The sequence below is a fragment of the Melozone crissalis genome, unplaced genomic scaffold (assembly GCF_028551555.1).
Source record: "Melozone crissalis strain CALT ecotype California unplaced genomic scaffold, PUWL_Pcris_2 ptg000005l_1, whole genome shotgun sequence".
NCBI classification, from domain to species: domain Eukaryota; kingdom Metazoa; phylum Chordata; class Aves; order Passeriformes; family Passerellidae; genus Melozone; species Melozone crissalis.
Window position 1 is genome coordinate 50,230,954 of NW_026535783.1, and position 27,366 is coordinate 50,258,319.

Below are 27,366 nucleotides of genomic sequence, written 5' to 3' on the forward strand. Positions count from 1 at the left end.
GCGACTCCATATGTTAGAATGCAAATCATGCATCTGGAAAGATAACACTGACATCAGTGAGATGCTGATCTGGCTTTTTTTAGATAGGCAGTGGGCAAAAGGCTATTCAGATTTTTGGAAAATTTCCCCACATTTTATTTTTAATTCAATAGGAATACATGACTGGGCTGCAATACATTCTCTTGTGGCTAAGGGGCTAACAGGGATCAAAACAGCTGGCATTATACCTCCTACACAGCCTTTAGCTATTTTAGCTGTAGTTGAGCTGTGCTGCTGCTCCAATTGGCTTTTTTCTAACTCCCCCTGATAACTGTTCAACATTTCTTGGTAGGTGAGGCTGGTAGTGGCCAGGCATTGGTGCAGCTACAAGATTTGCATCACTTGGAGATGTCAGCAGTGCTTTCTTTCATTGATCTGCCACTCTCCCTGTCACAGGATTTTTGGTTTTCACCTGTTCTTTCAGCATAGGATCACTGAGGAAGTGGTAACACAGGAAGAGGATAGTTTGCCTTCTTTGAACAATAGGAGATTTTTTTTATGTTTGTACATATACTTGCTGCATTCTTATCTGCAGGTTGGGTCAGCTGTCTGCTGGCATCTTTCCTCCAGTTTTGGTTGACTTTATTCCCAAAATAAATTTTATTTATTTTATTGCCCCTCTCCTTGCCCTTTCAAATGGTTGCAGAGGTATTGCCATTACTGAAAATGGGATCAAAGCAGGATACATTTAAATGTGTGAATTTCTTTGTTCTTTTTGGTCACAGTTCACAGCCTGCTTCTACTAGCTGCTAAGTATCTTCAATCATTCTTCCTCATTCTGAAGAAGGGTTGTTCTTTGTGTATTCCAAGTATTGACTGAAGTGGTTAGTATCTTACAATACAGGTATATCTTCTTTTTTACGATCAATATGCATGCCATGGACAGGCAAAAATCATAGCATAAATGTATGACAGAAAAAAGTACCTTCATGCTGCCTGTCACAGAATTAAGCGTAAAACAGGGAAGAGCCTTCTGTACATATTCTCTAATCTCCTTTCAAATGTTTCCTGCTTGCCTTCTTAAAAATTCACTTGGCAACTGATTTGTATGCTAATGGGAAATTAGTAAGAATTGGATTTTCTGTTTATTTGAAAATTTTGCTTCCACAAGAGAAATATTTCAACCACAAAATTCTGGGAAAAATATTTCATTTATTCATGAATTAGAACTTACTGTAGTCAGTTTGAGATTCTGGTTATACTCTGATAAAAACATTCACCTGATTTACAGCTTCTTCAAAAGGCTTTATTTCTAATACATTAATATCTTCTATTAGCTGGGAGGATCCAGCTGAAAAATTTCTCCCTCTCTGGTACTGCTAACTTCATGCTGCAGTGCGGAGGTCCAAAGGCATGTTACCATAGAGATACCTACAGTAGTTTTAAACCAACTTTAGGTTACTAAAGCTTGAGTGCTAATGATAGCTGCAACATCAGCTGCAGAATGCACACTGTCAGGATGGATACATGCTTCAGCAGGTGACTACACCTAACTACAGCCCAGTGAATTTCTTTTCTGAGGTTGGAAGCATAGGATTCAGACTTACAGCTCTTGCTGAGACTTAGCCACTCTTGTACTAGGGCACCTCACCAAGTGCATAAGCACCTCAGCTCTGACACTATTATAAGGGTGGTGTGACGCTATTATAAAGGTAGGTGGCATTGAGCAACTAGACCAGATCTAAAAAGGCCCAGTGTCTCCCAAATGGAATTGCAGTGCTTGCTGCTCTTCCTCCTTGCTTGGTAATGGACATGGGGTTTTTTAAAACGTTTTGTGATGATGTATTTCACACCTTGGGTAGAGGTTGCACTGTTAGATCAATATTCAGGGTGAAAAATAAAATGAGTGATTATTTACTCATCTCACCATCAGCCATAACATCTTGTATGTAGTTACAGATTCAGCTCCACTGTGTGTTTAATACTTGCAGATGTGTTCAGTGAGCACATACTGAAATGGAAGTTCATTCCCTTTTGAAGAAAAAGATTAAGTGGAGCACTAAGGTGAAGAATTTAGCAATCAATCTTTAAATAAATATGGTTTCTTATTTGGTTTGCTTCTGATCCCAAATCTGTCAAAAAAAACTAAGCAAGGTAGATGAGTAGGCTGTTGCTGATTCTGTTGTCATTAAGTTTCTTTTCGTGGAGAACCTAGTCATATGAGGCAGCACATGGATAAAATGCTTTCCTGTTATTGCTGGTAGCAACTGAAGGGTACAGTGTATGACAATGGGTCGTGTATGTTCTGCTGTACATATAAATTCATGAAGACTGCTGTGCTGCTTCATACTGTACACATTTCAGTGAGAGTAATAATCTCAGGTAGGAACAACTGCAAGTCTACCTGTCAGGGGCAATCACAGAAAATCATTAAACCAAGCCACCTTAAATAAGATGGGCACTCTTGCAGCTGCTTCTTTCTCAGAATCAGTGTTTAGTAGTAAAACATGCTTATAAATTTTTTCAAATTAGAGTGTATTTATCCTATTTGTACAGTCACAGCCTCTTCACTGGTCTTCCATGACAATGGAATAATTTGTCATGGGTACCAGTGAAATTACTGTGTTCATAGTATAATCTAGTTACTTTAACGTGTGTAAAGACTGTGCAAACCTGTGCCTAAACCTGTGTAAATACTGCATTTTTGGCAAGTGTCTCATGTAACAAAGAAAATTCAAAGTAATCGGTATACATGAGAAATGCAGGAATAGTTCTTATTTGCTGTAATCATAGGTAAGGCTTCTTCATTTTCCCAATGTGGTAACATGATCAATAATGACAAAGTTATTTTATTTTATTATATGCAGAAGTAGGGTAAACTCTTTTATGATCTGATATAGGAAAAGTTTGTAATTTCAGTGTCCCAAGCTCTGAGATGGCCTAATGCCTTTCATGCTGTGGCTTTTGCCTCCCCAGAGAACACTGAGGAGACAGTTTCTGCTTTGGGATGAGGATTCCTGCAACACCACAGAGGTTGTCTCAGTGTGACCAAGTGGGAGCAAACTCCCTTGGCTGGAAGGGTAGTTTCAAGGCACAGATGAAGATCCCACTCTCCAAAAAGATGGGAACTGTGCCTAGCCTTGCCTTTAGCTTGCCTTTGTAGACTTCCAAATATATATTTCTTAGCTTATTCTTAGTAAGTGTTTTGAGGCAATCATATTTTGAATGTGGTATAAGTGACTGGATAATTAAAAAAATATCTCTGCATACATCATCATTGAAATTAAAATGCAAGATTAGAGAATGACTTTTCCTTTAATTTTCATTTTTAATGGCATAGTATATTTTTGGAGTGTTTTTTCAATGAAGTGAAATATTAGAAAGCCAGTTAATACAAAGGCATTTCATTTAAACTTTTATGGGACAAACTGTATCTGCAAATGTATGTGTGTCTCTGCTAGAACCTGCAAGGGGAATTGAAACACAAGAAACTTTGATAACATTAAGGATAAGCCAGCACTTCAGACTTTTATGGGGAAATGGCATTTTCTCAGCATTTTTTTTGTATTCAGTGCCTATTTTCATAAAAATTGATGCTGAAATGGGTGTGCAGTGCATGCTTCTATAAACTCTCCATAGTTCTCATGACTTGCAAAATTACTTCTCACCTTCTTTCTCATCTTTCTGCTAACTTTTGTGGGGGCTCTTTTCCTGAGACCCCCTCTTGTCCACTGGAGTACACAAGGCAATTCCCCATCTCAGAACAGATCTCTCTGCATGGTAAGTACACCATGCTGACTGTAAAATTGCCTTTAAGTCTATCAGAGCTGTTGTCTCTGACCTACTGCAGATTCATACCTACTGCAGTGGTGTGTCAAGGCCACTTGTTTTTTTGAGTACACAAGGCAAATTCCCATTTCAGAACAGACCTCTCTGCATGGTGAGTCCACCATGCTGACTGTAAAATTGCCTTTAGGACAATCAGAGCTGTCATCTCAGACCTACTGTGGATTCAGGGTATGTTGATTCACACCACCTTTGAAAATACAACTATATCTACCTAGAGGACTTAAAAATGTCTTTGCTTTATTTTTAACGACAGTTTTCTGAATAATCTGTATCTGTTACGTGGTGGTCTCTATGAAAAACATAATGACTGCAAATTACAGAATGTGTCACGCTGTGCTGTGCTTCTCAGCTCTATATAAAAAAGGAGGTAGTGTTCCATGGTGCACATAGCATGAGTTCCCAGGAACAGTACAAAAGCAAGTAAAAGAGCTTTTTTTTTGGGAGGATTAATAAGTAAAAAATTACTCCTGTATGTTTTGGAAATGTCTAAGGCCTTCAGTAGGGAATGGATGTGGGCAGTGTCACACGTGCTTATGCTGGTCTGGTACAAGTTATCCTGTGTGGGCCATTCTCAGAGATATGATGTTAGTTTGGTGGCTTGATATGACCCTCTGCAGCTGTTATGTCTTTACAATCCTGATCTTCATTGAAGCCTGACTTAGCAAAATATTTAGGGGCACAAGTAGAACCATCCAGCTTGACTGGAAAAACCAGACCACTCATTTGACTTAACTTTTTCTCAGGGTCATTGTACCCAGAAGTCTAAAATAGCCCTGGGGTGGTTATGACACATGTCTGGCAGCAAAATTTGGAGCAGTTGGTTAGGTCCATGCCATTGAGGGGTAAAATGGGATTTCTCCAAGAACTGCATATGTGAAAATTCATTGTTTTAGTAATTTTATATGAATCTGAAGACTTGAGGTTTAAATTCCGTAAGGGATAGTAATGATTAATTTGCAATACCACAACTGAAAAGGTATGGGGTGCTCTTTTGTTAGTCAGTGTGAAGATCCAGCAATCTGCATTACCACTTCATCACAGGGTTTCTACCAGTGGGACTAGTGAGCAAGTCAGAGTGTTCTGTGTGTGTGCCCAGAAATGACCTTTTTATGTTCTTTGACTGTAACAATTACAGACATTTTATTACAGAGGAGAAGGCCTCCCAGCCCAGAGTCTCTTATTTGCTTTGGGAAAGCATTTGATCTTTAACAGCAACTTGCTATGTGAAGTAAAATGTAATTTCTGGACTCTTGGGTCAGATAGCTGGCCCTTGCAATTGTTGGAAGCCACCTCCTGTATCTTCTTCAGTTTCATCAAAGCCTTGAAAAAGTTTATTTCTGGTCTATGATTTACTGATGGGAGTCCTAAGCTGTCATGTCTGCTTTTTCTGTTGTATTCAGCTAAGAAACTTCTAACAGATAGCAACATAGCTCTTTGTATTGTTTGAATTTCACCTCATTTCTATGACTCCTGCAGTCAAGGCTCTCTGCTACCCTACCTAACTTGCAGTTGGTTTTTTTCTTCATTTTCTTTAATAGCTTTGCCTGTGGCATTCCAAAAAACCCTTTTCAGCAGTCTTGAACAGGACTAGTTTATTATATTTCTTTCTCTTGAAAATGTATGATTTTATATGTTTTTAATATATATTTTTATGAATATTTAAATATGGTTTTATCTGCACTCATTTTGGAGTGACCCCATATGTTTTATAAAATTATATTCTATTGCATCTTTTGTTCAATATATCTCAATATTTTTGTTCTTCCATAGAACTCTGTTGCAGCGTGACACAGAGTAGTAAAAGTGGCCTGAGTGCCCAGATCACTTTAGCTGCTCTCTTGTCATCTCCTTTCCCTCAGTTTATGACAATCAAATATTTCTTAACTTCTTTGAAAACTGGATGGGACCCAGTAGAAACTTACAGAAGTTACTGATTCCTGTCTTGTGACATGCACTTGTAATAAGTACAATATTAACAGGGAATACAACTTATTTCCCTACAGAGTACCTCCAAAGATAACTGTAAAATAAAGAGATATATGAGAGATATACAACAGAAAACTCAGCAATAGCTTTTTCTGTTTTAATCTCATGGACTGTAGTGTAACAGTGTGAATAATTTACACATAAGCAATTATTCATTGGAGTTGTCCATGATACAGGGTCTAATCTACTGAAGTGAAGACATTGTGCCTTATAAAATCTGTGATGGTGCAAATGTTTGTCTGTGAATTGAAACTAAAATATTTTATGGCTCTCAGGGGCTGGATTTCTTAATAAAGGTGATTGGAAAGTGTCAGGATTCTAATGTCCATGTGATCTCTTGAAGAGGAGATTGATACTCTTACACAGTTCATGGCAGCTATATGGCTCCTGTTGCTTAGTAAGGGCTTAATTCAGTGAAGTCCTGAACATTTGGACTATGCTGCCTTTAACTGCACAAGAAGCCCTTTTTGTCTCCAGAAATCTTGCTCATAAAATAGAATTAAACAATTGCTGAGTTGGGTTCAACTTCCACAGTATTGAAACTAGGCAATTGCAACTCTTCTTTGGGGAGAGAAAATTTGGCAGTTAACATTGCACACAACAGGCAGAACTTCCGCTTTTGATTCTTAAGGGCGGAAGTTTATGCTGTGGATGTGCAGAAGCCATGGGAGAAAACTGATTGGAAAGACATTTGCAAGAGGGTCGTGCTTCCCTGTGTGTACAATTTTTTTTAATCTTCTCAGTAACATGTGGGTAGTAAGTTGCATAATTACATCCTCGTAATGAACAATCCTAATGGTGGAGAAAAATGACTATATTATGTTCAAAGAGATGCCAGTACCTAAAAACTGGAGTAGTAGTAAGAGGTCTCTGTAGAACATTTGCATGAGTTTTGTAATGCTGGTTCTGAACCATGGCACTTAATTTAATGGCACTTCTCTTTGGTAAGACTGGAACAAAATGTCCAAAAACAAACTTTTCCAGAAAACTTTTAATTTCACATGCACATACTGTGTAAGTAGTGGTAAGTAATACCAAAATTATTATTGCTTATTGTGTAAGTAGTAATTTGCACTGGTTCAGCAGACCAGGTGAAGGTCTATTGTATGCCTTCTTTCCATGATTTTGCAGAGCTTATTTGGATTGCAGCTATGTGCAAAAGTTAAATCCTAAAATCAGATGCTTATGCTACCTGCCTTTATATGAATAGAATAATGGCAGTCAAATTTTCATGACTGCATTCAAGTTTGTAAGACTGGGTAACTAAGTTTCATCAGAGTATTTCTTGTTTCTGAGGTATGAATTCTTCAGGTGCATCTAACACCTGCTTCTCTGTTCCTCTGAGTCAGAGCTTCCCTTTTCTTTACCATTTCATGTCTGTCACTTATACCTACCTTGTATAAATGCTCCTTCTACTCTTCCTCACTCTTCATCTCTGTTTGGGTAGCCAAACATCTCTGTTTGGGTAATCTGCCCATGTGCCCTATTAGAAAAGTCTTTTGTCTTTGAGAATTGTAAAATAGGTGAGATGACCTTTGTAAACACTTTAGTCTTGAACGACAAAACACAGAGGGTGGAAATGCTGGGTTTGGGTAACCCAGTCTATTGTGGCTTAGTTTGATGACTCACAAGTGGGCAAGGCACTGTGCATATCACAGAGTGTGATATCTGGGTATCAGTCTTGGAGTATTTGAGATGTGACTGCTGCTGTCTGGATTTGCTGCAGTGGCTTTGTCAAAACTAGAATAGAAACTTGGACTGAATTAAATGTGATCATGAATTATTCAGTCAGCATAAGAGCCTTGGAGCTGTTTATTTTGATGATAATTTGGCTTTGATTTTCATTGTCTGCACAATTTTTAGTGTGAGACATGGCACAGACTTTCATGTTGATAATTTGTAGTTTCACAATAACAGACAGTGCTAAGCTGGAGGCTTTGTTACAGGAGACAGCATCACTCATGATACTTGAGATGGTAGGGTCTGCTCTGGGAATAATTCTATTTGTGGGTTTCTAACTAAAGGGTCAATGGCAAAGTAGTTAATTTTGACATGTATTTAAATACTGGTTTTGGATTTTCAAGTCAATGTTAGACTGTAATGGGGAAGGTGTCCATAGATGTCTGTTATCCTATAAACTTGGGAAGGTTTAATTTTTATTGGTGTTTGTACTGTGAATTTGCAATTTGGAGTGTTGTTGGGTTTTGTATTTTGATGGAGGTTTGGGGATATTTTCAATAGAGTTCCTAGGCATAATTCTAAGACATATCTTGTGGATGCTAAAGTTTTAATCAGAAGCCAAGCTAGTTGTTTTCCACTGCCTGCTCCCAAACTCAACAGTCAAGACAGAAGTGCTGCAAAACAAATGCTGTCTGACAGTGTGAAGGACCAGGGAGGAGAGAACATTATGTTTTCAAAGGACATGTGTCTGTCCTTTATGCACAATGCCCTGTTCTTTAATGGAGTTTATTTTGGTTTTTTTGTAAAATATAGGTCAAAGTTCAATGCTGAGGTTTTTTTTCCTAACTGCAAGACAATTCAGAAAACTTCAATAAATGACTCACTCTCATCAGAACATGCTTGTTCTGGGGTTTGTTGGGGGTTTTTTTGGCTTGTTCCAGCAAGAGGAATATAGTGTTTTATAGAGGTTTTAGGCTGAGATAGTATGTAGGTGGCTTTCAGGAGCTGGCAAAAGAAGATAGGAACAGACCTCTTTGAACCAGGAAAAAATGCATTCCAGCAATGCCCACCCAAGACAGGAAGTAAGAGGGGGTAATACAAAGCCAGCACTTGGATGGTGACATCCATCATGCATGTCTGAAGAAGCAGCCTGGTAACCACTGCAGCCTAGGGCTGGTGTTGGAAGCTAGCAGTATCTACAATGAATAGTGTTGGAAATATGGTAGAACAAAACCACGTGTTGGTTTTGCACAGCCTGGTTTTTGGTAGCAGGGGAGCCACAGAGGTGCCTTCTGTGAGAAGCTTCCACCATGTCTGGCAGAACCAATCCCTGGTGGCTCTGAGGATGGACATGCTGGTGGCCAAGCCTGGACCATTTAGAGATGTTGGTAATGTCTCTGTGGTAACATATTTAAGAAGAAAAACAAAACAGAGTGAGCACAGTTTTTCCTTGCCAGAGAAGAGGAAGAGATGAGAACATGTGAAGGAAACAACATGGAGACTCCAAGGTCAGTGCAGAAGGGGGGCAGGAGGTGCTCCAGGCACTGGAGCTGAGATTCCTCTGCAGGCCATGGTGCAGACCATGGTGAAGCAGCTGTGCCCCTGCAGCCCATGGGGATCCATGGGGGATGCAGAGATTCACCAGCTGCCCGTGCTGGAGCAGGTGGATGCCTGGAGGAGGCTGTGGCAGGGGGAGACTCTATGGAGAGAGGGGGCCTTGCTTCCAGGCTGGAGCAGCCCGTCCTTGGAGGACTGCACCCCGTGGAAGAGCGACCACACTGCAGCAGTTTGGGGAGGACTGTCTGCCCGTGGGAGGGACTCTCAGCAGTTTGGGAGGAATGCTGCTCGTGAGATTGGAACCATGCTGGGAAAGTTCACAGGGAGCTGTGTCCTGTGGGAGGGACCCCACGGCCTCACTGGGAAGGATTCCTACCCCTGAGCAGCAGAAGAAAACCTCGGGTGATGAACTGACCAAAACCCCCACGCCCTGTCTCCCTGCCCTGTCAGTGGGAAGGAGGGAGGGGTTGGGGGGAAAAGGTGTTCTTTAAGGGCTTGGTTTTACTTTTTATTACCTTCCTCTGATTCTGTTAGTAATAAACTCAATAAATTTAATTTTGCATTATTTTGCTCTTGGAGTGTTTTCTCCCAGTCCTTATCTCAGCTCATGAAGCCTTCACAAAATTTTCTCTTTTCTGTCCACCTGTAGCAGGAAGGGTGAGTGAGAGGTTTTTGTAGGTGCCTGGCATTTGGCCAGTGTCAACCATGACACCACAGCACATGCCTTGAGTCAAATGTTTTTTTTCCCTTTTAACCTTTGTAATAGGGTCCATAATTACCTACATGTGTACTTGCACACCAGGATTTCAGGTGCTGCTTCTGACTGCTCTCAGACTGTTGAGGTTCATAATCTTAGTGATTTTGTTTACTTTCAGTAAAATACTAAATAGTTTATTCTAAACAGTGGAAGCCAAGACAACTACATTTTTCAGGCTATCTACTACTATAAGAGTAATGTTAATTGAGGAGATAGCTCAGGTGTATGCAGATAACCTCCAGATGCATTTTCTTAATCAGTGTTTGGAAGGCAAAGTAAATTTTGCATTTTAAAATTATTCTTTGATTGCAGACTAGCAGTATGAGTCACAAGTTATGAGTATTTACCTAGGCCAAGAAGTGATGGAAGACTGTAATGACTATTTAGCTAATCTCTTCCTGCAAATTGTGTTCTAGCTATTTCTGTTCATATTTCTATGATTGTATTACCTGAAATATCCAGCATTGAAACTCATTTATTGGTGTTTTTGTATCATTTTTAATAGCCATGCCCAAGAATTGATCTACTATTAATCTATCTAGATTAAACCATGAGCCTGTCTGCCTGTTATCTTGTCTTGGGCAAGTGTAAGGAGCCTCAGGCAACAGAGAGAAAAGAGTGCACATGGAGAGGGATCACTCCCTGGGCCTCTCTGAACTTATAACTGAAGGGCCTGCCAGTTGAGGTTATGTCCCTACTGATGTCTTCTGCAGCAGCACAGGGGCCTACCTTTGGTAAGTTTTGTTCAACTGCTCTTTTAACAATGCCCCTTCCAGTGGCCTGCTCTAAGTGCAAGCATCAAATTTCTTGTATTGGGAATACTCTTGGTGAGTCATTCTTCATTCTGCTCTAGCTGCTCCTGATTTCATGGATACCTGTCCAGTTCCTTAGGAAGCTCTCTTCCTAGAAGAAGCCGCCTAAGATATCTTGAAATTTCATTATTATTCTTTTTGGTTAAATTTTTCTAGTTTTCATTAATTTATCTCAAGGAAAGCAAAAGATATGTACAACACTGGAAGTGTTGGTTCACCATAAATTTACATGGTAGTATAAAGTTGTTTTGTTTGGATCTTTCTTCCTATCCTCACACTGGTTGCTTTTTTGACTACCTCAACATACAAAGATGAAAATATATATATCTCTGTATCTATAATCTTGGATTTTGCTCTCTCCCAGACACCAGTGCATGTATTTTTGAAGCAGCTCGGTCTCAGTTGGTGTGCTTTTCCCCAAGGTAAAGAAATTTGATCGGATTCCCCAGTAATGTGTGTGACTCATGCTTCTGCGAAGTTGAGAATGGACAGTAATGACAGATGGATTTACAGAAAGAAGTCTCACCATGCCAAGATCCATAAGTCTGCACATACTCTGTTCACTTGACAGATGTTTGTAAAGTTTGTTTTCCCTTCACCTCTTCACATTGCAAGGGCGTTAACATAACTTACCTGCCAAGCATATTCAGTGAAGTGAAATCTGTGTGCTAACAAAATAATTATACTCTCAGAGAAACTTCTGTTGATAAAGTCAAAAGTATTCAAAATAACCTTGATGCATTCTGTAGTTGTTTTTCCTTTCAAAAATCTTACATAGTAGTTTGGAAATTAAAGCACTAGTCCAAAAATGGATTTTACTTCCCGTCTTGTCAGTACAGGCTGGAATGTGATTGCTGAGCAGCAGCCATGATGACAAGGGATGGGGAAAGCCATGGCTGACCTAATAATGCATTGCAACAGCACCACTTGAAGGGACTAAATTGCCTTCAGGGGTCCCTTCACAACAAAAGTTTTGTGATTCTTTATTCATTGGAGTTTCAGTGAACATCTTAAGCCCTTACCCAAACCCTTCTTATTCATGCTCCCAATGTCTGGGGGAAGGGGAGGAAATTTCCCAGTGCTGTGAGTTTTGAGACACTCTATATGGTCAGTGAAGAAAGGGATTGTCCTTATTTACATGTCCTGCTGCTTTGTGAGCAGAAAGGCATAAGCTAAGACAAGCTATAAACAACAAGGTTAAGGGGTATAAGAGACAGTGTCACCCTGTGTTTGTCCTGCTTTTGCATTTTCCAGTTTTGCATCTGCTTTTGGCCACTTGTGAAGAGAGGATGTTGGACCAAGATTAGTTGGTTTGACTGATTCTTTTGATTGTTCCTCACAGGTTTTTTTAGAAATGGGAATGTGTTTAGAAATCTCCTTTTTGGATTTTATAAAGGATCATCCTATCCCCATGTGTTCAACCAACTGTATCTCAAATACCAAATTTATTCTATGTTGATACCAAGAACCAGAATTTTGGTACTGGTCCTAATAGTAGATCATGATCCTTGAATCCATATAAGAAAAATCTGCATGGTGAGAAACTGTGTGTACAAACTGCATGACTGCTTCCAGATGCTGTTGAAAGCCCTAACCTGCAAATTATAGGAATAAATGAGATGTGGACTACCCTCTATGGATAGAGAATTTCTGAGTCTTTTGCAGCCTTGAAAGGTCTCAGAGTAGCTGCTGCTGTGAGGATTGAGGACTGCTCAACAATGGTAGTTTGTATGCCAAATGTAGCACCATAATGGCTGAGCTAGTGTCTTTTCTGCTTGTTTGTTCTGTTGTCCTATTATGATAATGTATTCACAAGGAAGCTGCTACCAAACTGTGAACAGAATTTAAAAAGTCCTAAAATAATATTCTTTCTACAGTTATCATTTTATATCAGATACACGTTTATTATCTTAAACCTCATAGGATTATTTTACAAGTGTCAGCTTGCTTGTTGAAGTCATCTAAAATCTCTATTAACTAGACACTGATATTAATTTCTCAATTTTTATTTCCCTTAGGATGATCCACTACTTGTGACCTGTTGGTGCTAACTGCCTTTTGTTTCCCTCTCTCTTCCCCATGTCTTTCAGAGGTTTACCTGCATCCCCCTAGTTTGCTTTTCTTCCCTTGAAACTGATTTTAAATTGAAACAGGAAGATTATATGAGCACTACTCACTCTAGTTGCTTAAAAATGGATGACATCTCCTGGGCATGACAAAGGGAGTGAGAAATAGAGAAGAAACAGATTTGTGGTTTTGACTATTTGTTTTTCTAATTTCTTATTGGAAACACAAGCTAGGAAACCATATAGTGAGGAATGAGAATGAAGGAAGAAGGAAATCTTAATATCTGTTCCTGAAGCTGATTCTGAGACAAAACTTCTCAGCATTGCACAAAAGGAATTTGTGCAAAGGAGAAGCAGAGTTTGAGAACGAAACACAAAAAAACCCAACCAACTTAGCCATTCATTATATTATCAACTGTGTAAATCACAGAAGTTCAATTTTAAGCATTTGATCCTTACTTTGAAATTTTTATGAAGGCTTCTGCTTATCTCCAGAACTGGTGACCATCTTATCTCTACTAAGATATGAATCTTGTCATATGGCTCACACTGAAGAACACGTACAGTTTGCAGACTGAGGCATCTCTATGGCAGGTCCCCTTAGGAACCCAGTCAGGCTGGTATTCAGAGCACAGGAGAGATGCAGGGACTGCAGTGGGCTGGTGGATCTGATATGAGATATTCTATGCCTAGCCATGCTTGGTTTAAAATGCTTCACTGCTAAATTAGTACTCTCCCTCCAGGTGAAGGCAAGATTGGTAGGGAAGAAGAAGGTGGGAAAGAAAGTTAGGGTCTAATGCTCCCTTTCAGACACAGGTCGCTGCAGAAAAGGAGCTCAAAGGTCATGGGTGAGAGTACGCAACAGGAGCTGAATTTCATCACCCAGAGGTGAAAGTTGTCATGGAAGGAAGGGCTAATCTTCCTCTTGACTTGTTCTGTTCCCTTGTAAATGTCTAATTCTCTTGTGTGCAGTGACATAGCTTTAACTGGGGGTATTGATATGGTCTCAGCCCAATTCTGCTTGCTTTTGAGAGGCAAAAGAACCACATGCAAGTTTGTGAACACTACCCTTGACCTACATGCAGACCCTGCCAAACCTACAGGTTTTGGGGATTTGGGGTCCCATGTGTTGCCTGTGGATGTATTATTTTTATGCTGCATGCCTCAGTGTGTGTTGTCACAAATGTTGTTAGCAGGCCACAACTTCCAACTGCCCGTGTGTATTTTTTATCTTAAGGGTCAGACTTCTCTTAGGAGTGCTTGCAGAGACTGCAGTGGCTGAGCCAGCAGTGATAAAACTTTATTTCTTCTAAGTAGTATGTGTTTGATCATTGTTTTCAGAAAATAAAATAGCATGACCTTGCATTAACTTCGGGGTTGAGCTGTCCAACTATCTAATGCTCCTCTGGACTCCGTGGAAAAGTGGCAGTCGTCTGGCAAGAGGGGAGCAGCTCATGGAGCAGAGTGAGTTGGCAACCCTCTAGTGGGGCTGAGGAAAATGAAGGGGACCAGCAGCTCAGCAAGCAGATGTAAAAGTTAACTGGAAACCACATCAAGGAGAATCTGACGGGGAAAAAGAAGTCGAAACAACAACTACAAAACCCAACAGAATCTGACAACAAGGTGGAAGAGAGCCATCTTTCCTGAAAGAGAGTTGCTGTAGTTACTGGGACAACAGCTGTTCTGGTGGGTGGAGAGGATAAAGAGTCAGTCAAATGTATGAGGCAGGGAAAGATGGTGTCTGAAAAAGCTGGGGAGGTCAGACCACAAAACCATCTAGCTCAGGATCAAGCTCCAGCAGTAGGAGTACGTACTGTAGGAGTGATTCATCCTACTTAGTCTCTCAGCCTTTGCCAAATTATCATTTAGGGGTTTCTTGACTCAGAGGTGAAAAGAGCTCTCCAGTTTTCTCCCATAAATCTGCCCCTTCTTTATAAACACAAATTGCTAAACAGGTCAAGTGATACTCTCTGTAACTGTAGAAGCTGACAAAGAAAGAGGGAGAGACTCCAAACAGAGAAAGAGTGGCCAAGTGTTAAACTATACAAAAATGCCTGTGGAGTTGGAGGCACCAGAAGTGAAAAAAACTAAAAGAGGAGAAAGATTGTGATATTGTTCTATTAAGGAAGACTAGACAAAGAAAAAATGGGGAAGGACAGAGGAGTGTATCTTTGCTGAACAGCAGAGTTGGGCACCGTTGTCTGATGTGCTGTAGCAGGCAGAAGTGCAGGACACCAGCTCCAGGCCAAAGGTGTTGGACATCAGCTCTTGGCCCTGTGTCTTGTAAGGGAATTCATGCAAGACTAAGGCCAGGGTTGAAGTCATACATGGTTGTGGACTGCAGTTTGGCTAGGAAAAAAAAAAAGCCAAGGGACTTGAGATAGAAAATAGTGGTACAATCAAACATGAAAATGGTAATAGCCAAGGAATAGGTCCCTCCAGCTCAGTTTCTTCTATCCACACTTCACCAACAGTGTGGATAGAAGAAACTGAGCTGGAGGGAAGTGCAAAACAGCCCTGGCAAAGATGCAGCCAGGGGAGCACAAGGCTGAGGTGAAAGCTGGGTCAAAAAGAGATTCCTATTACTGGCTTGCAAAATCAAAGAGACAGATGTCTGAAAACACTACAAAGCTGAATGAAGGGATGCACTAATGAAAGGGAAAGGGAGGAGGGCAGGAAGCCTTCAGGGCAGAAGGATGTCCAAAGGGACCTTGGCATCTGCGTGTTGCTTCTCAACTGGCACTTCCGTCCTGAGCCTTTTCAGGAGGCTGCATTCACCAACACCTTTGCTTCACTGCTTGGTTGGCTCTAGCTGCTATTGTTGCTCTGAAGCAGCACGGAATTATGCAAGAAGATTTTGTTGGACTAATTCGTCTGTACTAATTACAGTGGTGTGTTGGTAATTATTGATGATTCATAAACTGCATGGGCTGCAGCCATACTGGGGTAAAGACTTTTGTACTGGTGACTTAGAAAGGTGAAAATTCAATGAAGTAGTAATGCATTTTGCTTAATGACACTGCTATGATAGTAAGCTATTTGGTGATCACTGGTTTGCACAAAAGCATAAGAGCTAAGAAAGTGCTATTGACTTTGTCTAATTATTTGTTTCATAGCTGATTCCTGGGGAGAATGCTAAGGAGATTACAATGATACTGAAAATAATATTGGGCAGTTAAAAATGTTAAACTTCTTTTTTCACTGGTTTTATGCTTTTATTTTTTCTCGGTGGTTATTTCTTTGCTTTCAATACAGTGTCTGTTCCTCTGTTCACTGAAATTAGGGGTTTCTCACTGGCCTCTTTGGAATCAGGCTTGTCTCTGCATGTTTTACCAGAAAAGTCTGTTATGAGCTACTACACTAATTGATTTAGGTTGCTGATCTATTAGCAGTCCTTCCTGGCAGTCAGTCAAATAATGAGAGCTTTATTTAAATTGGAAATCATCAGTAATGTGCTATTCACTTAAGTGAGGAAATGAACAGAGGTATGGTCATGGTATCAGTAATACGCAATGTCCACATGGTCAGATTCTTCTGGGAGTTCAGACGATGTGGAATTAGTTCCTTCAGGCAAGTGAGAGATCTGTAGGGCATTTGTGAAGGCCAGGCACACATGTCTTTGTTTTTGCTGCCTCCTTTAGCTGAGTTTGACAGAGGAAAGTGAGTCAGTCACCTATACCTACAGCAGTTTGGGCATATAAATCCAAGGGTCTGATTCAGGTTGTGAAACAAGACTCAGAACTTAAAGACCAGAAAGGAGGACGTCAGACATATTTTTTGCTATATCTAATGGGAAGGTTTATTTATCCTTCCCATATTCAGGTTCGTTACCAACCTTAATTTGTCCCATCTGTTTCTGTGCATTGTATAAGTAATGAAGTTGAGCATCTTAGGAACTCAAAGACAATACATAGCAATCTTTCAGGTAGAACAGCACCTATTCTGCATCCCTCCATGGTTCTGACCCCATCAAGTCTGCACTGAGCAGTACAGGGACATCTTCACCTACATCAGGAGTCTCTGATTTTCTAATTTCACCTAACTTTCCTGCTATTAGGAAAGGCAGGAGCACCCTGAATCTGGAAGGAAGGGAGGAAGAGAAAGACCCTGATTTTTTTGTCCTTCTATTCAAGTGTTTTCTATTCATTCATGAGGCTGACACAGAAACAGCCGGGAGAAACACTCTGAGTCAGAGTCTGAGTGAGTGGATTATTTTGTTGCTGTTGTTTTAAAATAAACAGGATAAGAAAAGTGGCTACTCTATATAAAGTAATATCTGTAAAGGACTTGATAGATTTGCCTGCATTGATCTGTGTCTTGGACACAGTTATTCCATTTTTGACAATACAGAGTGACTAACTCTGAATATCTTCTGAAGCAGTAGAAAGTGGAAGGCATTCATTTACAATGTGAGTTCCCTGATATTTCCCTGGCATTAGTAAATAGAGAATAAAATAAATATCTGTGTCCTAACACACATGGATGTGTCTGCATTCTTCTTTTGTACCAGTGACTTCTTTTGTTGAAGAATCTCATGCTTTTCATCCACACCTACTGAGACAGTTTGAGCTATGGATTTTCAAAAAACACACTTTTGCTCTGAGACTGACTGAAGTCTGTTGTGTAGTCTTACAGATTTGTCTAATGAGATCACTTTGAGACTTTTTTTTAATCAAAGTGTATGATAATAAAATATTTATTTAAGAGTTTCCTGTTGAGTATCATTGGAGTTTGAATGTGCTGTTTTTCTCTTTTGGTTCGGGGGAATAGGAGATGTGAGCTTTCAGAGAGCTGTTTCTTTAACTTACTCTTAACTCATGGTTGATGATGGGTGCTAACTTCCCTTTCTGTTCAGATATGCTTACTGGAACTAAGCTACATTCAGCTACAGCAGGAGCTCTAGTGGGAAGTGAAGCTTTTCTGTGAGAAAAGGAGAGGTTAACTACACTTATATTGGGGGCAGTTTTTGCTTTGGAAAACAGTGGCAGGCTTTGTAGTTTAATCTTTTGGAGCCCTGCCCGTTACCACCTTCTGACGTAGGTTGCTGGGCTGAGAAGAATCAATGCGCACTGGTGCATGAAAGTCCAACGTGTCAGTTGTAGCTATACATAGTGCCATTGTCTCACGTGCAGGCCAGGCTGTTAATGCTTAACACTGCATTGTATTCTCTAAAAGAAAAGAGTAGAATACTGGGAACTTCATCTGTTTTAAATGTTTATACACATTCCTTTGAAAAATACATTTTTAAAGGATTAAGTATTGTCTGTATAAAAGGCTCAGACTAATGAACACCACAGAGAAAAATGCCACAGAAGTAAGGCTCCAGCATTCCTATGTGCCTTGGGAATCTGCCTACAATTAGGGTTTTGGTCAGATTACATGTCTTGCAGGGTGATTGCTTTAACTCATCTACACCTGGGGCACCTGGGGTAACTGGTGACCATGAAAGCAAGGAGTGTGCCCTTTTGGAGATTGATAACTTGCGGCTAATTCTCCATATGCAAAAACATTGTAAAGGTTTAAAGACTCTTCTCATTAAGTAGGTGCACCTGTGTGAGGGCATATGTATTGTTCTGTTGCTTAACAACCTTTTGTAGCTAATGGTTTGAAGTGAAACAAATCAGTAGTGTACAGGAGAAGTGTACCGAAATGTATCAAGACACAAAAAGTATTAACGTAGTCCAGCTCCTAAGAAGTGTAACAAACAAAGCAGCCACAGCCCACATGTACTGGCTTTCTTGCAGCAGGTTTAAATTATGGTGTGCTATCATATCTTCTGAAAATGTCATGGCTCACATGGTAGTGATATTTTTACCTGAAAACTGAAGGCTATGGTTCAGGCAAACAACTCTCAATCTGCAACCCAAACAAATTCCCTTTTCTCAAAAGTCACTTCTTTCCCTATCAATCCCACTAAAACATTATTATTTAGAATATTTCACAAGACCTTTAAAAAACGTTCTGTATTACATTCTAATGAATAACTTTTGGCCAGAGATAAATAGCTTTCTAGTCTCCAGCAAAAAAAAAGTCCTTCTATATAACCTAGGTACTCTGTTGGGGAAACAGGGAAAAGAAAGTGTTTCTTGCTTCCTTATTTAAAACCCTAGCATTTTTAACTTACAGGCAAGTAATACAAAAATAGGAATTTGGTAAAGATTATCATGTGAGATGCACTTCCAAGTAATGAAATTACTGCTGTTCATATGCGAGGGTGCTTTTTAGCATCTTTCATGGTTCTGTTTGACCTTTAATTCTTCTATGTAAAATGCTACCTTCTTAAGAATGACAATGAAAAAAAATCTGTATTTCTTTATCAGGCTTCAACTGCAGAAGTACAAGTTGGGCCCATGAGACTGACACAATACCCAATTCAGGTAAGATGCTCCTTCAGTTTCTGACAGAGCCAATTCAGTGTTGATAGATGAAGAAGTTAAGGTTCAAACTCTTTAGTTAACTATAATATTTTAATTTCACTTGTACAAGGACGATAAGAGGGATGATGTGTGTTTTGTGTATCTGATTGCTTGAGAAGACCTACAAGTAAATTAACTCAGTAAATAAGACCCTTAGATTTCCACTAACATCCCCTCATTCCTTGTTTCTGTCCTACCAGTAGGAGTGTGAGTGTATGTGCATCAACCAGGGAAAGAGCTGCCTCTATGGATATTACAACCTGTTCAGTTTTGCTATACCACAGCAGAGAGCTTCATGAAATTTAGGTATATGTTCAGTTTTGCTGGGTTTTGCACAACAGGACAGAGAACTGTAACAGGACAGAGAACTATGTTTTACAGACCACCAATTCAAGAAATGTCCTCCAAGAAGACAGGTTCAAATTCAGCTAAGGAACAACAGCTTTTATCCATACATCCTTCATTTTCTGTTCATTTTGTTCCTGTGATAGTATCAGATACCAAGTGTTATTTTTTTCAGCTTATAGTGGATGTTGGAACTCTCGGATTATAGGAAATTAAATAGCCTTTTAGTCTTTAACATTCTTTTAGTGATACATAATTCATCTGAATTAATTTATGAGTTGGTTAATTCTGTAAAATGCAGACACATTTAGTCACCAAGCACCCTTTCTGTGAAAAACATTTGTGTGGAAGAAAAGCACCATAAAGCTTTACATTTTTATGGCTTTACATTCAGTCTTGAATGTAAAGCCATATGAATGGCTTTATGAATGTAATCTCCATGATTATTCAATCTGATGAAATTACTTGTTTATATTGTAATAAGACTGAGGAGCAGTGACTTCAACAACAGAACAACCTTCAGTTTTGCAGGGAATTTTAACATAGAAATGTGTAACTTTTCACAGAAAAATATTTTTAGATCATGTTCATCTTCAGAAAGATTATCCAGAAGATATTTAGCAACTACAAATACTCTCAGTGCTTTTGTCAGGATATTACTTCATAGAAATTTGATTTGCCCAAGGCAAAGTTGGATTTTTCTTGTTTTCAAAAATTGACATTCTTCTTGGTATCTTTTTAGATGGGGGTGCTATTTTGTCTTTACATTTCACAACTGAGAATCTGTGTAAGAAAATAATCTGTTTTAGGCAGAAATTATTAAGTAAAATCATTAACTGAAGAATTTTCCTTAAAGATGTTGCCATACATTAACTTACTTTCAGTTAAGTAAAACATTTCATGTAAACCCACCTTGTGTGTTTGTGGAACAAGCCACATTACCTCAGATAATTTGTCAAGTAATGCACAGATCCCCACATTAAAAAAATGAATGCTAATTTTTTATTCCATCTTGACAATACAATTATGTGGTTCTCTGTGCATTGCAAACAGCTACTGAATATCACATTTTAAATGTCTGTTTGTGGATGATTAATCATGTTTACAATTGTCTGAGAAGTTAAGTTCCATTTGTTAAAACAATTGCCACTGAGGCTTTTCTTAGCAAACTTCATTTTATTCTGCTGTGTGTTATGCTGTTATGGGACACCTGTGCAACCTCAAAATGGCACATATTTTTTGTCTGAGAAGTGACCTCACTTGTGCCTGTGACCTGCCATAAAACCATTTAATAGATTCCCCACTGGACTTCATGACCATATATGTCAGAGTAAAAATTGGGTTTCATTTGTACAGAATTGTGACCCAGGTGCTCCTGGCCTTAAGAGGCAAAGGGAAGAGTCCAAAGCAAACCAGCCAGCTCCAACCCTCCAGACATCCCATATACACATTGCACAATTGCCTCAACTTTGTACCAAGGCTTGTAAATAAGAATTATTTGATTTCAGAAATGACCATGCTGAAAGTACACAAAAAATATGCTTTCTCCAGGGGACACTGGAGATGTGGTTTTTATAAACAATTAGTGCACATAAAAAAGGTGTTGGATCCTCTTGCAGAAATGTTTGCTCATAAGCGTTTCAGTGTGTTCCTATTCAAATGCTGCACCCTCTCACCTTTTAGGACATTTGTTTGCCATCATCTCTTTCACAGTGTTGACACTGTGATCTTCCCTCATGAGCTGCAAATGAAGCATGATGATGCACAGCATTTCGCTGTTGCCTCATACCATTATAACAGGTATCTCTGTAACTTTATTCAGAGATCCTATGTCTTTTCCAATTTGAAAGTCTCTTGCTGGGATATGATGATTTGAAAATGATTAAGTAGCTTCTTAAGTTGCTGTAATTTTCTTTCTCCTTTTGGTAGCTTGTTTATCCTCAGCTGATGTTTCTTGTATTTCAAACTCTTTGAAGCAAATTTCTGTCCATTTTCTGTATTTGTATAATAAACTTGGAACTAGATGTGCAATAGTTCTGTCAAGCAAATACGTAGAAAGAGAGTAAAAATTTCAGTACATTACCAAAATCGGAAAGGCCTCTACAGAGAAAGTCCATGGTATTCCTAAACTAGGGCAACACTGAGTAAAATTATCTTTTTACAGTAATACTGGCAAATCATGCAACAAAAAAAAAAACTACATGAAGTTTTTTTGGCATGGAACACAGATTGAATTTAAGCATTTCCTTGATCATGTTGTTTATATGGATTATTACATTTTTGCCTTGACTATGACAGCATTGTTCAAATATACTTCTAGTTATATTCTGTTTTGATGATTTATAGTAAGCTCCATACAAATGTTAATGAGAAAGTGTAGTAGTAATACCTTAAAACCACTTTTAAAATTAATATTCTCAGAAGGATTTGTGCACTGATAATCAGCTACCAGGGAGAGATTGTATGGTTTAATTAAGCTCCATTATTTTAAAGATGAAAAATTACTGCATTTTGCCATCCTTTATTTCCAAACTGGGAGTGCTGAGAGAAGGAAGGTATCAAAAAACATGCCACCCCCGCCCCCCTCAAATTTTCTTTCCCCATAACATTTCGAACTAGGAACAAAATAAAACTAATAGCATTTGGAACCAAACAGAAAATTGTATCAGAGTAGGGACTTCGCTCAGGAAGTAGAAAATCTGCAGCTCAGCCACGTCACTGCTTTCCAACTTTTTGATGGCTTGAAAAAAAACCCTCAGGGATTAAAAAGAGTGACAACAGTTACCTTGGATGTTAAGTGTCAGTAAACCAAATCTGCTTATTGATAACTGCATTTAAAAACCCTCCAATACATTGAAACTTTTACCTTCTTAATATTTACAGAAATTGTGAGCATATGATTTTCTTCCATTGTTTAATGAAATTCTGACTGTCACAGTAACAATGATTGATTTTTTTATTGTTTAGAATTCAACAATCCACGAAGCTAAAGATAAGAAGAAAGCTATTGTCACCTTTGCTAGCTTCTAGACTGATGGTGCTGCAATTCATGTGCTGACACCACAGCTGCATAAAGCAAGGTGGATAAAGGTTATTGGCCTTTCCTACAGGCATTTGGAGCAAAATTTTGCATATTTTTCTTGAGCTCATTGTTTCAGTAAAGTCAGGGAATGACTTTTATTTGTGAAATGAACAGGATTTTGCTTTATACATGACTAATCTCTGGCTGCTGACTTTTTGTGCAATTTTAATAGCTGTGGATAAACTTTTGACTTTTTGAGGCCTTGTTTTTCACAGCATATTTGCACTAAATTAGCCCTATTCTTCATCTGACACATAGGGTAGCACGGGTAGTTATCAGTCGCTATGGTAAATACCTGCAACTGTAATGGGGAATGTCTACATGATTTAGATTAATAAATGGACACTGATAAATTGTGTGTTATGGGGCAAGGATGAAAAATTTATTCTCTCTGAAAAAACACTTTCTTTTACATGAGAGGCACAGAAATACAGCTCTTTTCAGCTTCTATTCTGTATGTCAGCTTGCAAACAGGCTTCCTGCAGCATCTCCTTGATGTTCAGAGTGGCACCTCTGTACACTTCTTACCTGATCTTGTGTGAGCATTTCCTTAAGTGTTCAGTTGAAATTGTCTAAACTACTTTATATGCTTAGGGACAGTGTGGTACAATTTATTGGGTAAAAAATTCTCACATTTGGATATTTTTCCTCCTGTACATACCTTCTTGCCTGTTACTCTTTTCAGCTTTGAAATAATATTAGTTAACTCCACTTTTTGTGATTAAAGAAGAAAAGAACAGATAAAACTGTGTTTTTATTTGCCCATTCTTCAGGGAATGTAAGAGGTAATTAAGGCAGCTGAATTTCAGACAGTTCCTTACTATCAAAAGTGTGTGTAGCTTGGATGAAACAAGAATGGCAATGATGTTTGAACACTCTGGTTGGTTGCTGATTGATTTGGAACAGGAGCTAGGAAAAAATCATCGTGTGGTTTTGTCCTAAACTTTTAAACAGTCCTTGTTTAAAACCATTAACTATTTATATAGTTAACTATTGTTAACTATTGATTATTTATTGATAACTGTGGTATCCATTAAGAAAGGTGTACTACTGCATTGATTGTATTACAACCTGTGGTTCAAGCCTCCCACTTTTAAAGCAGACATTAAATCTTTCAAAGGGCAGAAGCATTTGTTAAGACTTGCTCCATGCAGAAGACTACTTTATGTGCTTAATGTGGTGCTGCTGTTTTTCATCCTCTGCAGGTTTTGCTAATCTTTGCAAAAGAAGACAACCAAAGCAATGGTTTCTGGTGGGCTTGTGACAAAGCAGGATACAGGTGCAATGTTGCCTGGACTCTGGAATCAGCACTTGAATGTTTCCTGGATAAGCACCAGGAGATAATTGTTATAGATCACAGGAACTCCAAGTATTTTGATGCAGAAGATATCTGCAGGTAACGTAAAGCACCTTATGCTTCTCTTAAGCTTTGGAATACGTTGTATGAAACCAAACCTCCTAATCTGAAACCAAAAAATAGGGAAAAAAATAAAAACAACAAACAAAAAAGGAACACCTAAAATTGTAGTGGAATGGAAGTTTGGGGACTGAGGCCAGGAGGTTTGCACATATCTACAACAATATAAAAACTACATTATGCCAAAGCTGAACTGTAGAATTTTCTTTAACTCATGGGGTTTCTATCAGAGCATAAGCCAAAGCTGTTGTGAAACCATTCCCTGCTGTGGGTGCTGCTTCTTTCCTGGCTTACTGCTGCAGCAAAATCTGAAGCTGCAGACTACAAAGGAATGTGTTTGTTTGTGTGAATGTTGTGCACAAGGTCAAGCACTGCCAGTTCTTTGCAAAAGTTTGCATCACTCTTCTAGTCCACATGGTTGTGCCTAAGCTGCTTTAAGATTGCAAGTGTTCAGTATTGGGATCCTTTGCTAAAATACACGGTTTCAGCTGAAGCATACCGTTTGCACCATACTGTGCTTCTAGTCTGCCATGAGCTGAAAGTTGCCATGTTTATGACAAGGGGCATTTTAATGCTCAAATATTTGTGCTGGTCTTTCTTCTAAAAGACCAACAGATAAACATAAAGATTGTTTATTCAGAACAGTGTAATATGAGTGAAAAAACCTTATCATTAGCCAGTAAAACACAGAGTGTTCTTCTGATAGCTTGTCATATCTTTTTTGATTTCTCAATAATATGCAACGTGGTAAAATTTTGTTTATTCAGTATTTAATGAACTGTAGTCTTTTGTAATTTGCTATGCCCAGTTTTCTTACTTTCATATCTTGATAGCACTTCCCACCCTCTAAACAAATTTTGCAATGTCTAGAAGGACAGTGGTAAATCTGAGAGGGGGTAGAGATGCTTGTTTAAATTAGTCAAGGGCGTTGAAGATACTTTGCATGTACTGACCTTTCTCAACTCATGCATTCAGGGCAGTCTGCCCCAGATAAGCCAAATACACAGGGGAAACCTTTGCTAGGTCATAAGAGTGGGTCTGAAAAGTGATGTTTGTACACTGAAGTTTTGGAGCTTTTGCCTTCTTACCTCCATAGAGCAAAATGAGAAATCTGGTGCCAAAATGAAAATGGCTTGTCTAAATGGGGATAGTTAGGTTTGGCAGTGCACTATTGTATTGTCTAGCCTCAGTGGTGTCTTTCAGTCCTGACTTTCATTTATATTTTCAGTGAAGGTACTCAGAGGAATATTGAGAAAGCATTCAGTATAACTAAGAAATTTTTGTTTCCTCAGGTCTATTCGTGCCACAGAGCTATCAGAGCATACTGTAATACTTGCTGTGGTTCCACGCACGTAAGTATTACTAGTTTGTGAAAGATTTTTTATTTTACTTTATAAGAACAGTTACCTAGTCTATAACAGTTTTTTAATAACAGAAAGTATCTTACTAGCAAATTTTACAGAGTAAATGTAGTATTTTTCATCTGAAATGGGCTAGTGATGTTTGATGTTTTATTTGAGTGTTCGACATCTTTCCTTTAGTGCTGACTAGTATTTTCCTGTCACCTCATGATGGGTTTTATAGTAAGAAAGCCAGACATATATGTGTTATTTCTAAGAGGAAAGGAAAGTACAAATTCAAACTAGAAAGGTGTGTATTACTTTCTAAAGGAAATAACTAGAGAAATAACAAATTGTTGTTTATTGAACTGGGTGATGGGGCAAACTTCAATCCAGCTGATGCTAAATTCACCAGAATTTTGTCCACAAACCCTTATTCAGTAATTCATAACCCATGCATTTAGGAAGAATTCTTACTTAAATATATATTTATCAAATATCTTCAAATACCTTTGTTAGAAATCCTACATACTACTGAATCCCTTACCATTCTTATTCATTTCCTAAATCAATTAGAATATTAGGAAATAGAGTGGAAGGAGAAGTATTACTACCAAGATTTGAAAATCAATTAAATTTGCTACTGAACAAGATTTTACTACTCAGCAAATACCTTTATCTTAATAATATTTTTTTAGATTTTTTCTCATACGATATCACAGAATGTCTTTTTTATCTTCTTTGTACTTTGTCTTGCTATCCCCTTCTGTGAATGTAGAGAGATACAAGACTTCTCTGGAGAATCTGTCAGGGTTGCCCCAGGAGTAACTATCCAGTTGTATAGAAGCTGCAAATACCTATAATAGAAGAGTGTAGCACCAGCTTCTGTAACAGTAAGATTTTTTGTATGTATTTAAGGAAAAATTCTTCTCACTGAGTTCATTATGTTTAGAGAACTATGTTAGATTCATGCCATCTAATCCTCAAGTGTTATGTCCTCTTATAGTAAATAATATACCAGCCCTGCTTAATATCTATATCAATGACCTGGACAAGGGATTGAGTGCACCCTCAATCAGTTCACAGGTGACACCAAGCTGGGTGGGAGTGCTGATCTGCTGGAGGGCAGGGAGGCTCTGCAGAGGGATCTGGGCAGGCTGGATCATGGCTGAGGCCAATGGTGTGCGGTTCAACAAGGCCCAGTGCTGGGTCCTGCCCTTGGGTCACAGCAACCCCAGGCAGTGCCACAGGCTGGGGCAGAGTGGCTGCAAAGGACCTGGGGGTGCTGGTGACAGCAGCTGAACATGAGCCAGGCTGTGCCCAGGGGGCCAAGAAGGGCAATGGCATCCTGGCCTGGATCAGCAATGGTGTGGCCAGCAGGAGTAGGACAGGGATTGTCCCCCTGTGCTGGGCACTGGTGAGGCCACACCTGGAATCCTGTGTCCAGCTCTGGGCCCCTCACAACAGGAAGTATGTTGAGGTGCTGGAATGAGTCCAGAGAAAGGCAGTGGAGGTGGTGAAGGATCTGGAGCATGAGTCCTGAAGAGTGTGGGGTGACTGAGGGAGCTGGAGATGTCTAGCCTTGAGAAGAGGAGCCTCAGGGAGACTTTGTTTCTCTCTACAAGTACCTGAAAGGAGGATGTACTCTCCATACCAGGTGGGGTATATTTTTTCTCTCCGAAGTATCAAGGGATCTGACCATAGGAAATGGCCTCAGGTTGTGCTAAGAGAAGTTTAGATAGGGCATTAGGAAAATTTTCTTCCCTGAAAGGGTTGCAAGCATTGCAACCCAGGCTACCCAGGACAGTGGAATCACCATCCCTGCAGGTATTTAAAATATGTGTGGATGTGACACTTCGGAAGTGGTTCACTGCTGTTCAGTGCTTAGCACTGCTGAGTTGAGAGGTTGGACTCGATGATCTAACAGCCATTTCCAACCTGAATAATTTTGTGGTCGTGTGATTTTGTTTTGTAGATCTGCTGACCAAGAAGAGACTTCTGTTCTCCCCCTTCTTGATGCAGGCTTTGATAGGGTATGTATAAATTGCCTATGTAATATAGAAAACATAGTAGCTTCATA

The 27,366-nt window shown here is 39.2% G+C and overlaps 1 protein-coding gene across 1 annotated transcript in view; it reads left to right on the forward strand.

Moving 5' to 3' along the window:
* PDE8B (phosphodiesterase 8B) overlaps window positions 1–27,366 on the forward strand; it is a 68,034-nt gene that overhangs the window by 10,706 nt on the left and 29,962 nt on the right. Inside the window, exons 2-5 of the mRNA XM_054290084.1 lie at window positions 19,007–19,063; window positions 23,735–23,925; window positions 25,239–25,298; window positions 27,262–27,319. Of these exons, the coding sequence (XP_054146059.1) occupies window positions 19,007–19,063; window positions 23,735–23,925; window positions 25,239–25,298; window positions 27,262–27,319 (366 nt within the window). The remainder of the gene's footprint in view (window positions 1–19,006; window positions 19,064–23,734; window positions 23,926–25,238; window positions 25,299–27,261; window positions 27,320–27,366) is intronic.